The sequence below is a fragment of the Daktulosphaira vitifoliae genome, unplaced genomic scaffold, assembly GCF_025091365.1.
Source record: "Daktulosphaira vitifoliae isolate Bord-2020 unplaced genomic scaffold, ASM2509136v1 Scaffold_1, whole genome shotgun sequence".
NCBI classification, from domain to species: Eukaryota; Metazoa; Arthropoda; class Insecta; order Hemiptera; family Phylloxeridae; genus Daktulosphaira; species Daktulosphaira vitifoliae.
This window is the reverse complement of record NW_026099572.1, coordinates 15,667,086-15,680,884: the sequence shown is the minus strand read 5'-3', so window position 1 is coordinate 15,680,884 and position 13,799 is coordinate 15,667,086. Positions and strand designations below refer to the sequence as shown.

General features: G+C 27.3%; 1 protein-coding gene across 3 annotated transcripts in view; it reads right to left on the bottom strand.

Annotated features, from left to right (window-relative positions):
* Positions 1–2,300: 2,300 nt before the first annotated feature.
* Positions 2,301–13,799, bottom strand: part of LOC126902587 (uncharacterized) — a 185,327-nt gene continuing 173,828 nt past the window's right edge. For all 3 annotated transcript variants that reach the window (XM_050680001.1, XM_050680030.1, XM_050680038.1), the window contains 8 exons: positions 12,385–12,414; positions 11,730–11,750; positions 11,110–11,130; positions 9,135–9,185; positions 8,840–9,073; positions 8,737–8,775; positions 6,165–6,369; positions 2,301–2,713 (listed from right to left, as the gene is read on the bottom strand). In XM_050680001.1, the coding sequence (XP_050535958.1) occupies positions 2,590–2,713; positions 6,165–6,369; positions 8,737–8,775; positions 8,840–9,073; positions 9,135–9,185; positions 11,110–11,130; positions 11,730–11,750; positions 12,385–12,414 (725 nt within the window). In that variant the 3' untranslated portion in view covers positions 2,301–2,589. The remainder of the gene's footprint in view (positions 2,714–6,164; positions 6,370–8,736; positions 8,776–8,839; positions 9,074–9,134; positions 9,186–11,109; positions 11,131–11,729; positions 11,751–12,384; positions 12,415–13,799) is intronic.

Sequence of the window (13,799 nt, the reverse complement as noted above, 5' to 3'; positions counted from 1 at the left end):
TGCCACCTGAACCAGTTATTACAAGATAGGGTACGTGGATAGAAGCAGTTATATTTAATTCAAATAACTATGAAGGTATTAAAACTGTAATAGAAAAACTAGACAATGAATCGTCAGCATGTGTAGAGAGTTGTAAGAAAATGTTGAATTTGCCAACAATAAAAAATGATTTAGCATTTATAAAAATTAACTTTTCTGGACTCATTCGGGCAATTACAAATTTAGAAGATACTAAATTAACTTTATTACAATCACTAGAGATTATAAAAAATATTATTTCAGAATTATCAAATATACAGGGTAACAAAGGTTCTATTATAAAAACTAAAATATCTCAATTATATCAGAAAAATAAAGGGTTTCAAGTAATGGAACAAATTGGACTAATTATATCAGGTAACAATGAAATACAACTTCCAGAAAACTTCAACCCTAGTTCTGTGGCCAATATGAAGTATGCACCACTGACATCAGTAGATGTGGAAAGATCATTTAGTCTTTATAAACATATACTATGTGATAGAAGAACAAATGTGACACCTGAGCATATGGAAAAATATATTATTGTCAATTCTTTTTATAAAAATAAAAGTCATACATTGTAACAAAATATTTTTTTTAATATAAATTATGTTTTTATTGGTTTAAATTTTTTTTTTTTAATTATTTATAATATTATAAATATTACACGACTTATATTAAATATCGTGTTTACTTAAGTAAACTACAACTATAATTAAAATTCAATTTATAATTTAATATGGGATTTTTTATTTGTGCACAGTATGTGTAATTTAATAAAAATTCATTATCTTATTGAAAAAAAATTACCTAATTCTTTAAAAATCATTTCATAACCATGAACAATTATTTATCAAAATGATATAGATATAGAATAATAATTCGTCATTAATACAATGAATTTATAAATATAAGTTATAATTATTATATTAATAGAGTATTTTATTATTTTCAAAATATCATCATTGTTCTAATGATGAACAAACTACTACAATTTTTCTCTATCGTAAGAATTATCTATCTTCAACTCATAATATAAATTTAAACAAATAAATATATTTTATTTTATTTTCCAACTTTTTGAGTTATCATACTTTTTAAGTTAATTTTTTGTGCTAATAACTGCACGTATTACTCTATATGACTTTTTTAATGTACATTTTTAGCTCTATATTCATAGTAAATAGAAGTCAAATGTAGTCGTTAACTTTGGAATTTGTAAAGTTAATAAATTTCAGGAAATACATATTTTAGTTAAGTTACGGAAAATTTTTTAATAATAACAATTAAATATATACTCATATTTACGTACAAATATACATGTAAAATATAAATATAAAATACATTTTTCAAATATGCATTTATATTACTGGGTAATATAACTTCAATAGAACTTTTAATCGGTTATTTAAAATGACTTGCCCGATTTGTCAGGCGAAAGTTTTTTCAGTCTTTCCTTCTATTTTTTTTCAAGTAATGTTGTTTTACCTGCAAGCAAGAGAGAAAAAAATCGTAGTCATACATACTACATTATATTATTTATCAAACATATTAACATTCATATCAGTTTATAAAGGTTATTTTACGTGCACTATTCCTTTACTGTAACAGCATTTAGGTAAGATATACCTAGGCGCTAATTCAAAGGGGGACATAAGAGACACGGCCTTCCCAAAATTACGTTCTAAAAGAGTCCATTTTTAGAAAAATAGTTATCATTTTAACAGAAATAGTGAAATGCCCAACCCCAATAGTTGATACTACCTGTTTGATTTATCAGGAAATAAGGGATATACTGCGAGGTTTGTTGAACCTGTATTATACATTATAAAGTTAAACAGTCTAAAAGTAATAAGGTAAAAAACATGTGATATGAAATGATACTAATTGCTATTGTGATAAATGTGAAAACGTAATTCATAACTCAATTCAAATTTAAGTAATGAATTCAATGTATTTATTTTTTTTACTACATTTTATATTGGTTATCTTTCACAAAAATTTTTTTTTAATTCATTAGAATTTTTTTTTAATTGAAAAAAAAGTTTATTATTGAAGGACCGAGAAAATTATTTTGATTATTTTGTTAAGTGAAGTCTATCTGAGATCATTAAACAGTAAAAAAATACCTTCTCAGCTTCCCATCAATTCTAAAAAATTTAATTTTCCTTATATTTAATATCAAACCCTGCTATAGTTGGCTTTAATATAACATATGTAATACATATTATGTATGTATAAATGCAGTTATTATTATTTTTAATTTAATATAAACAATATATTGCAATAAGCTTTATTTAATTTCAGTATAATACTATTACATTTTTAACGTAACTATATGTAACATACAGTATCTGCAGAAACTCTATAAATATATAGGCATAAAATTAACAAGAATATTAAAAAAAATTTTTACAGTTAAATTCAAAAATATTGGATAGCATAAAATAACAAAAAAAATAATGGTATGTTGTCTTTTGAAAATTTTTACATGGTAATATTTGTGAACACTAATTTAACATTACAAACATTAACAAAAAACTTTTAAACTGTAAATAAAAATAAAATTTAGTCATCACTTTCTCCATTTTCTTCACTTATTTTAAACTTATCAATATCCTCCATGAATATCGATTGTTTTATTCGAGGTATAAAAAAATTATTTTGTGCTAAAATATCCGCATATTCTTGTCTAAATTTATTAGTAATAATATAAGTTAATTAACATAGTTTATAATAGTTCTATTATAAGAAAAAAACTTTGAATGTTTGCATAATAGAACAAATGTAACTTATGTACACAAGGTGATCGAAATCTGGTAAGACACTTATTTTCTCAGAAAATATTGAGAATTTTAAATTTTATTATAGCAAAAACATATCAAGTTCAAAAAACTCTACAATAATATGTAGTCAAACCATTATTTTTTTCGTGCCTTCAAGGATATAAACCCTTATTTATTATTTTCTTAAATGGGAACCCTTATTTTTAACTTTATAGTATGATAAAGAAAAAATTTACAAACAATTTTGTTCTTGTAATTTTTTTTATCCGATTAACCGTTCGTTCGTTACAGCTTGTTTAAGTTGACACAGAACCGCCCTACGCTCTAGGCTCACCAGTGTCTCTCTCGATATCAGCCGTCCAGCTATTAATATGACAATCAGTTGTCATCGGTTGTCTGCCCGCCCTTGACATTGAGATAACGCCGCCGCCGCCGAGTATGGATTACGGATATTGCGTTTTGTTTCGTTTCCGGCTGATAGATAGATATATACCTGTACATAGCCGTGGCATACGTGACGGCAGTAGACAAAAATAAGTGTGTCTAAGATAACATAATCTTTACTAAGGTGGCTATTCCGTTTTTTTTTTGTGTGTCACCTAGGTCAGTTTTCCGTTCGTTGTGAAAATATTTTTAATTATAACAACTTGTGCGTCTGTACTCTTACTGGATTACGTGATAAAGTTAATGATTTTAGGCCAAATTTATATTGTTATTTTACTGTATTAAATACAGAAGTCATTATTTTTATTTGCTGTTGCATAAACCAAATTGTATTGTTCAAGTTATGACAGGTAAATTAGCTATAAAAATTTAATACGCACTAAATGAGTGATAACAATAAAAGATTCAAACCGAGTTTTCGTTGTATTATTAATAGCCAAGTCTATGTTTTTGTAAGACTAAAGGATCTAACAAAAATACCGGCTACACTGCCACCGATATTATAAAACGTAACAAATGACAATATTTTTTCTGAAAGTCAAAATCTTTAAACAATTATAAAATGTAAACGGTTGTTCGGATAAAAAAAATTATAAGAACAAAATTGTTTGTAATTTTTTTTTCTATCATATTATCAAATCAAAAATAGTGTTTCCCAATTAAAAAAATTATAATTAAACATTTTTATCTATGAAGGGATAAAAAAAAATTTATTAAACTTCATATTATTGTAGAGTTTTATAAACTTAATAATTTTTCTTTTTACGAAAATTTTAAATTCCCAATAGTTTCTGAGAAAATAAGTGTCTTACCAGATTTCGTTCACTCTGTATATACATACAGTAGAACTCCAATTATCCGAACTCCGACCATCCGAATCGCCGATTATCTGAATCACTTTCAGAAAAAATCAGAAAAAAATTTGTCCAAAGTCCGCGGCGTCAGTGTAGGCACAACACGTGGTAAGAGTTCCCACTCCAGTTCCGGCGCATTGCAGTCACCTGTCATTGTTTGTTTTGATTAGTCAGTGAATGGGTCCCGGTCCTCATTAATTCGGATAATTGGAGTTCTACTGTATATATATACAGGGTGGCCCACCACTCACTGACAACTTAAATAACTTTTGATCCAGTTAATATTTTTAGCTGATTTTTTTTTTAAATATTAGTTAGACGTTAGGTCTAGAAAAGGACAGAAGAAAACGCTATCTTTTTAATATACTTTTGAATGAGAGTGATAAGTAATAATTACCTTATCTAATTTCTTATCATGATATTTATGCCAAGTTTGTAATGTATACACACTATCATCATATGTATACACAGTAATCATGAAAAGATAGCGTTTTCTTCTGTCCTTTTCTCAATACGTATTTCAATGTTTAATACCGTAAAATAGTACATGAAAATTCAAATTTTCACAAACTTCAAAACGCTACAGAATATTTACTACTGAATATTAATAAGATATTTTTTTACTAAAATTTTTCTTAAATTCTACTCTACAAAATAGCTATCTTAGATTTTGTTTTTACATTTTATTTAAAATTTAAAAATAATTAATATTTTTAATAAAATGTAAAAAATGTAATTATTGAGATATAGCTATAGACCTAACGTATAACTATTATTTAATAAAAAAATCAGCTAAAAATATTAACTGGATCAAAAGTTATTTAAGTTGTCAGCGAGTGGTGGGCCACCCTGTATATTAGGGTGGATCAAAAATAATTCGATCTTTGTAATTTTAATGAAAACCAATTTAACTTTATTATATACATTAAAGTAGGCATTTTGTGAAAATTTGAGATCTTTAAAAAAAATTTTCTGGGGTTCAACGTGTTTTTAGTATTTTTATCAAAAATGCCCCAAAAAACAAAAAACAACCTCTATTATTCAATTTTTGGTCATATATTATGAGTAGTATATCAAAATAGTTTGATTTTTATGTAGATTACATTAATTTTTAGTTTCAAAATTCTAAGTCGAAAATAGGGTATATTTCTAGTAGTTCTCAAGCAAACTTAAATTTTTTTTTATGCAGTTTGGCTGATATTTATGCATGTTGTAAGTAGAAAAAGAATTCTTCACTAATTTTAAAAACTTATGTATAAAAAATTTTTTTATAATTAATACATGTGCTAAAATATACGATATTCTTGAAAATATAAATTAATGAAGATTGCTTTGCATACTTTTTCAAATATACATTTTTTTTAAACAATTCACTTTTTATTAAATATAATACAATAAAACATTAAATTTAATATCAGACAAACTTCATAAAAAAAATAATTTAAGCTTACTTGATATCTATTAGAAATATACCATATAATGACGCTAATTATAATATACACGCTTTCATTTTCGACTTAAAATTTTGAAACTAAGAAATTCGTATTCTGCATAAAAATAAAACTATTTTGATATACTAATCATAATATTTGACCAAAAATTGAATAACAGACTTCGTTTTTTGTTTTTTGGTCAAAATACTAAAAACACGTTGAGACACCAGGAAAAGCTACATAACTTTCAAAAAATTTATTGTAACCTGTAAAGGTTAATACACTAAAAGTAATATTTTTTTCATGGAAGTCAACATTTTATTTTAACTAAACATGTTAGAATTGTATGATCATTAATAATTTTTTTATTCTTATACTCAATTTGTAAGCTATTTAAATTTCAATAGTTATTTAAGATAAAATTTAAAAAAAGAACTTATTACTTTTACACGGTATCAATACCATTATATAACTCAGCTAAAATATATAGTTATAAATAGGTGTTGATAGAAATTATATAAAACAAATTAGCAAACTCAAGTACATATATAAAAGTATTGACATAATTAAGTACAATCTATTTTGAAAAATAATTTTATTAAATACTGTACAGAATAATACATTACTCTGTTAGTTTGCCACTAGCTTCAGCTAGTTCATAACATTGAAAGCAGTATATTCCATTTTTATTTATTTTAAATGGGAGTTTATCATTTTGCTTTAATAAATAGTTGTTATAACAGCTCTCACAATATAAGTGTCCACATGGAATTGTATACATAATCAGAGGTACTTTTTCAAAACAAAGGGGACATTCGTCTTCAGCTGATCCTTTTAATGAACATTAAAAAATTTAATTAAAATATGATATATAATATTTTTTTTAATTTTATATCTTGATGAATCAGTAAATTTATTTTAGTTTAAGATACAATGTCAAAGTTATTTATTTAATATAACTTGATTAATAAGTTTCTATTAATCATAGACTGAGCAAATAAATTTTGCTATTATTTAAAATTATTCAGCTATAAAAAATAATATCGGTATTATAAAAGTAGGTTTTGTCATAATATTTTATCATTCTAAAAAAACGTAATACAGATTAAGGTAGGAATATTTTATTTTAACCCTGAATAGAAGAGTTTTTAAATATATTTCAATCATTTGCATTAAAATAGTTCTAATTGGAAATTCTAGTAATCTTAACTAGAATTTCTTTTCTTTTGAAAAATAGGGCTTGGAATTATATGTATTTATAAATTTTGTTAAGGTATTCTGAACACATAATCAGCCAGTAATTTTATGATAAACTCTAGAGGTGTATTTATGATTTGTTTCCCTTATTTATAATATTTTTCTGTTTATAATATATGCATTCCTCTGAAACATTCAAATAATCCAATTTTAATTTATTTGAGTAATTTTGACACGTTATAAAGGCTGTTTGAAAATAAATTAGACGTAACACCGTGATTAAAAAATTGTGGAGTCAATTTATTACACATTTAAATATAAAAATAAAATTAAAATATGTAGTGACTATGGAATGATCGAGAATCTTCGAGACGGATAGGCAACACAAAATTCATATACGCGCGAATGTTCTCGATCGCTCCGTAAAAGAATCTTCTAGAACTCAACACAATATAAAACAGCGCGATGTAACAATAACGTCAATCAGTTAGTTAGCAAGTCGTCAGTTAATCGGTTAAGTAGTTAAGTACGCGTAGTGCATTAATATAATTTTTATATAAATTTTCTTAATGTTTTAGACAATAAACCGTCTACATTTCTTCTGTTATATAAATTAGTGTTTTTATTTATGTTAAATCAATAAGTGAAGTACTAAAAATACTTAAAAGCACGGATTAATAGTATTAATGTCCGGTATGAAGTCAATATATATATTTTGACGGCATATGTTGCGGATGTAAGTCCCAGGTGAACTGGTTCACCTAGTCGCCGACGTGTCTCACGGTGCTACACCTTCTGACCTGTCCTATCTACCGACGACCAGACAAGACAAACTTAGTGTTATCGTCAACACTAATGAGTGCGACGGTGGACACCTGATAATCACGACCGTATATCGTGTTAATTCATTGTAAATGAATAGTGTGCTATTTCGGGGCTTGTAACCTTTCTTGTTAAAAAGAAAGTATCATTTAATCCCATCACATACCTCATAAAATATAATGTCCGGGGCAATTAATTCTACCTTTTAAATACACCACTGGATCATAATGTATATAAAAAATAATCATGTTATAGGAGTACGTTGGTAGATCTCTGTGTACATTGGGAAACGTTATTGGCGGCTAATGATCTACCACCACCAGCTGTTGTACTGTTATTCTTAACCACACAGCAACCATGAGCAACACTGATTTGTCTTACTCTGAAAATAGCCCTTTAAAGGGCTATATAACTTGTGACCTCAGCTCTGAATCTTACAACTTTACGTGGAAGGAATTAGTATGGAAAAAAGTGCAATTATTAAATACTGGAGTCATTATTTTTATTTGTAAGTCTTACACATCCATAGACTTTGCTATTAAGAATACACCGAAAACCCGATTTGAATCTATTATTGTTATCACTCATTTAGTAGATTATTATAGCTAATTTACCTGTCATAACTTGGTTAATAAAATTTGGTTTATACAACAGCAAACAAAAATAATGACTTCTGTATTTAATACAGTAAAATAACAATAGAAACTTGGCCTAAAATCACTTAACATTAACAAGCTGTAACGGATAAACTTTTAATCGAAAAAAAAATTGTATTAACTAAATTGTTTGTAATTTTTTTTCTAACATATTTTAAAATTAAAAATAGGGGTTCCCATTTAAGAAAAATATAAATAAGGGTTTTTATCCCTGAAGGGACGAAAATAATAATGATTTGACTACATATTATTGTAGAGTTTTTTGAATTTTTGATATTTTTTCTCTATAATAAAATTTTAAATTCTCAATAGTTCCTGAGAAAATGAGGGTCTTACCAGATTTCGATCACTCTGTATATAACTATTCAGTTATTTATTTTTGTTAAGTTACTACGAACTAATTGTAATTTTTTTTAATAACTTAGTAAGATAAAAATGTGTTGTTCATACTAAGCCATACGAAATATATATTTATATCATATAAGAGTAACTTATTTAATGTAAACAATACTTGCTTTATTACCTTTATCTTCTGGCCAGTCTTGTAATATAGTATTTAGAACTAAAAGTATTAAAATAAACTAATTAATTAAATCTTGAACTGAAATAAAAATAAGTGATTTTACTTTTATTTGAAATATCAGCGTTTAAAAATGGATCATAATCATAATCGTCGTTTCTTATTACAAAATCTGTCAAGTCTGTAATTACATTATTTGATGTATCTATAATTAAAGAACTTTGGGTATCAATAACTTCATTTCTTTGATAATCAATAGACACATTTCTCGATAAATTCATAGCTTCGTTTATTTGTGTATCAATTAATACATCATTCATTTCATTTTCTGTATGATCCTCTAAAAATAAATTGAAAACGTTATCAAATTTTAGAAAAAGCTTAAAGTTAATATTTCATACCTTGAACATGTTGTATATTATTCATTAAACAAAATTTTGCTAAGATACGCTCTAAAAACAGGTCTAATTAATAATATAAATTCATAAAGACATTTGATAATTATATTAAGTAACTCCGAAAATTCTTTAACTCTTTAAATCTTTTTATACATTAATGTGTTCATGTGACTTTTTTAAATTTACAATCTTAATATTAAAGCTTAACAATGTTTCTAACACCAAAATATGCTAAAGGATGTAAGGAACTAAACAAAAATACATTTTTATTCAATGTTCAAAAAGTTTAAAGTTGTAAAATAGATTTCTATGAAAATCTTTTTTGACCTATCCTATAGTCACCCATCATTAAAAATTGATTCTGATTTATTTTAACTAAAATAAATAGTTTGTTCTGAAATAATTGATTTGTTCTTTGATTTTTATAAAGGATACAATGTAAAAATATTTACTAAGTGAGAAGAAGAATACGGCCAGGAAATTACTAGTAATAAAAGTAACAACACACACGTTTTACCTCCAGCCTTCATTATAAAACATTAATATTTCCGAAATACTAGTCGAAAAATTGTTATCAACGCTTAATTTTTTTAGTTGTATCATAATCTATTAAATAAATGAATTAATTATGTATGTTGCCATTTAAAAAAATAAGTTGTCACCCGTTAAGTTTAATGGATAATTCTAAAAATTAATTAAAAGCTTATAAATTAAAAAATATTCATTTGTTTTCAATATTGTATTTATTTGGCAAGAAATCGAGCAGTTTCTGACTTTCATTTCACTCTGAATAGATAATACCTAATAATGACTAACATCAGTTAATAACTAACAGATTCGATACAAATATGTTTAATTTCACAATAATTAATATATTTGTAATTTTACAATTGCTATGTTTTAGAAATTTCACTAAAATTTTATCATACTATATAAATTGGAAATTTCAATAATCGTTTAGCCTATATTCTTCTTCTAAACAATCAATTACTATCTTACGGGTATATGAAGTAAAAAAAAACCCAAATAATAATATTAGGGAAGTCTGGGGGAACAACGGCCACTTTAGCAAAAATTGTTATATCTTTGGTTCTAAGACTCTAAATGTTATGCTATTACAATAAATGTGTATATTTTTTTTTAATGCAAATGAAAGGTATTCCCCCTTTTTTGGAGGTATATTGGCTATAGATATTTACATGAAAAAAGATAGGGATAAAATAATTTTTAAAAAAATCACTGAAATATAGTTCAAACTAAAAGTTGTCTTCAAAGATATTCCCATTCCAAAGAAAACATCAACTAAAAAGTGTGAACAATATTGAACAATTAGCTTGCTCTCGCACGCCTCAAATATTTTAACAATTATGTATAAGAGAATGGAAAAAAAGATGGGAGAAATATTATCATAAGGCCAATTCGGATTTAGAAAAAAAATGGGTACGAGAAAAGCGATATTGGCTTTAAGATTAACAGTGAAAAAAAGAATACAGAAAAATAAATCGACATTTATTGCATTTGTTGACATTGAGTAGGAATTCGATAATGTTAACTGGGAAATAATGTTAAAAATGCTGAAAAGAGCTGGAGTTGCAACCACGGAAAGAAAACTGCTATATGAATTGTATAAAAATGAAATAGCAATCATAAAAATGAGAGTTATTCAAAAAAAGTCCAAAATAATGAAAGGTGTTAGACAGGAATGTACATTATCACTTTTAATATTTAATGCCTACATTCAAGAGGCCATAGATATTAGAATATAGAGGTCACAGCTAGGAATAAAAACATGAAAAGTTATTAATTAATAAATATTTTTACAATTTTCAGATTAACTCAAAGTATATCCGAAATATGCCCTATATTGAATAGGGCTGCAAAAGAGTCTGAAATATTTTTATGCTAAGAAATTCTTAAATTAAGATTACCCATTTTTTACGACTAAATAATTGTCATTAGAAATTTCTAGATTACTTACTTGCATTCCTAGACAAGGTTACTAATTTAAGAACAAATAAAAAAATTATAAATGATTTATTTTTCGATTATTTCATGATTTATTACTATTTAATAAATATTTATATCTTTGTTCAGTTAATCAAAATTTAGAGAGTCGTCTAAATTGGACCATATTAGTTTGAATGTAACAGATCACTTAATGTTACCTAATTTATATGGGTCAAATGGAAAAAAGCAGGGCCCTCGACTCACCCCCACACCATTTGCCAAGTGAGTAGGGAAGGGGTGTGGCCAAACGAGGTGTCAAATTGAAATATTGATAAACATTTTTATGATAACAAAAGCTAACATTTTCTAAGAATTTTATCATCGACAATCAGACGCTTAGTTAAGCATATTTCCAACATTATAAAAATTTGAACCTCCTCCGTCTATCCTTATTTTACACTACTCGGATATTTTATTGATAGTATTCTATTATTTGAACTTCAATATTCTAGCTTAATCGATGTCATACTATTTTGAATATTCAATATTTTGGTTATTTTGTACGTTTATTTTTTCGTGAATGTTTAAATTTTAATAAAAGATAAGTCGCTAACTAGAAACAATTTTTCCTATTTATCAAATTTAACTTACTTGCATTTTTCGACATGCTTGCTGAAGCGAAAAACAATAATTAAATTAATAACGCTTTTTAAGAAAATTCAAATTAGTAATAAATAGCGAGATATATTAAGTATATTACTAAATATTTTTGATCAAATAATTATTTTGTTGCAAAAATTTAATGATTACAGTTTTATTTATTTTGTCATCCTTAATTATTTTATTAAGGATTTTAAAGTAAAATAAAGTATAATAAAAAATATTCAGTAATTAAAAATATAACATAAAATGGATATATTTTTTAATCTACCTAGCTAAATAAATAAAATTTTCTAATATTAACTAAATATATTTGTATTTGTCTAGAAATGGTCAAACATGGAAAAATATTAAGTGACAAGTTTTGTTTCGTAACAATTGCGTCAAGAAATGTTAAACACGTAAACAGAGATGAAATCAGTAATAAATAAAGATGTCTTCCTTTGATTTCCCTTGATTTATAATATTTTCGTTCAAAATAAAATTATGATCCTTTATAAATTAAAAAATATTATCAGCCCTACAAAATTATTTCGCACTATACCCAGCGATCTCTTACATTAATCCTGCGTGAATATTTCATTTTGTTAATTATCTGTAGAAATGAATGTTGATTAGAATAATTAATATTAAAAATTTTAGTTACTTTTAAAATTTAGAGCTTTTTGTGCGAAATCTGAAAAAAATGAAAACTTTTTTATTGTTTAACAAAAAATCAATTTTATAATTAACCACATTTAACAAATTTGACATAATTAGTAATCACGATACAAATTTAATAATACTTATATTGTAATAATATAAAACCATTTAATTACTCGCAAAATTTAAAATACTATTGTAGCGAGGTGTAATGTATAGAAGTAATAAACACTTTTAAGATTTAATAACAACTATACTATATTACAACGAACTAACAAATAACAGCGAGAGACGAACTGTATTACAACGAACTAATAAATAACAGCGAGAGACGAAGCGCGTGTAAGACAGAATACGTAAGTGATTGACTGATCGACTGACTGACTGGAGCGACGATCTTGCCCTTAAATAGTCAGAGGAATCTTCTAGAGGCGGCGGCGGCCGGACATTCTAGAATATTTGACCGCCACACCACCCCCCTACGGAGTGGAGTTAGCTAGGGTCAAAAATGTCCGGGAATCTGACTCGGCGGCCTGAGCGAGTTGTTCGTACTGGCTGTGTTGATGGATCGGTATTAGGCGGTTGTTTCTGTTTGGTCGTATCCGGGGCAGTCGCTGGTGGAGCATGTGCCTGGCTAACGGTTGTGCTTTCGTTCACCATGAGGTAGGCAGGTTTTACTCTATCAATCGTCACCGTAACTGATTGATTTCGAACTTTTATTGTGAACGTTTTGTCATTTCGGGCAATTACTTCGTAGGGACCTTGATATGGCGGTTGAAGTGCTGCTCGGACACCTCCCTCCCTGAGAAATACGTGTGAACAGTCCTTAAGGTCCGCAAAAACAAATGATCGTGGATTTGAGTGGCGAGATGCAGGTACTGGACGAATTTTATTCATAACACTGCGAAGACGATCTAGTAAGCTAGTAGGGTCGTTCGTACTGCTATTATCTTGCTTGTCTGTGAAGAAATCACCAGGAAGATTAAGAGGCTCACCATAAACAAGTTCCGCAGACGTGGCTTTTAAGTCTTCCTTAAACGCAGAACGTATTCCGAGAAGCACGATAGGCAGTGACTCAGTCCACGAGTCTTTTGCGTGGGCCATGATGGCTGCCTTTAGTTGTCGGTGCATTCGTTCGACGAATCCGTTTGCAGCAGGATGCCAACTGGTAGTGGGGCGAAGCGTAAAACCAAAACGTTTTGCTAAAGTTTTTAAAGTAGCTGAAACAAACTGAGTACCACGGTCAGTCGTAACGTATTGAGGTACTCCGAAGCGTGAAATCCAGCAATTGAGGAAACCCTTAGTGACATCATCTGCTGTTATACGTTCGAGTGGATACACCTCCGGCCAACGGGTGAAACGATCGATTACCGTCAGACAGTACCTAAAGGACTGTGATGGCGGCAATGGACCGATGAT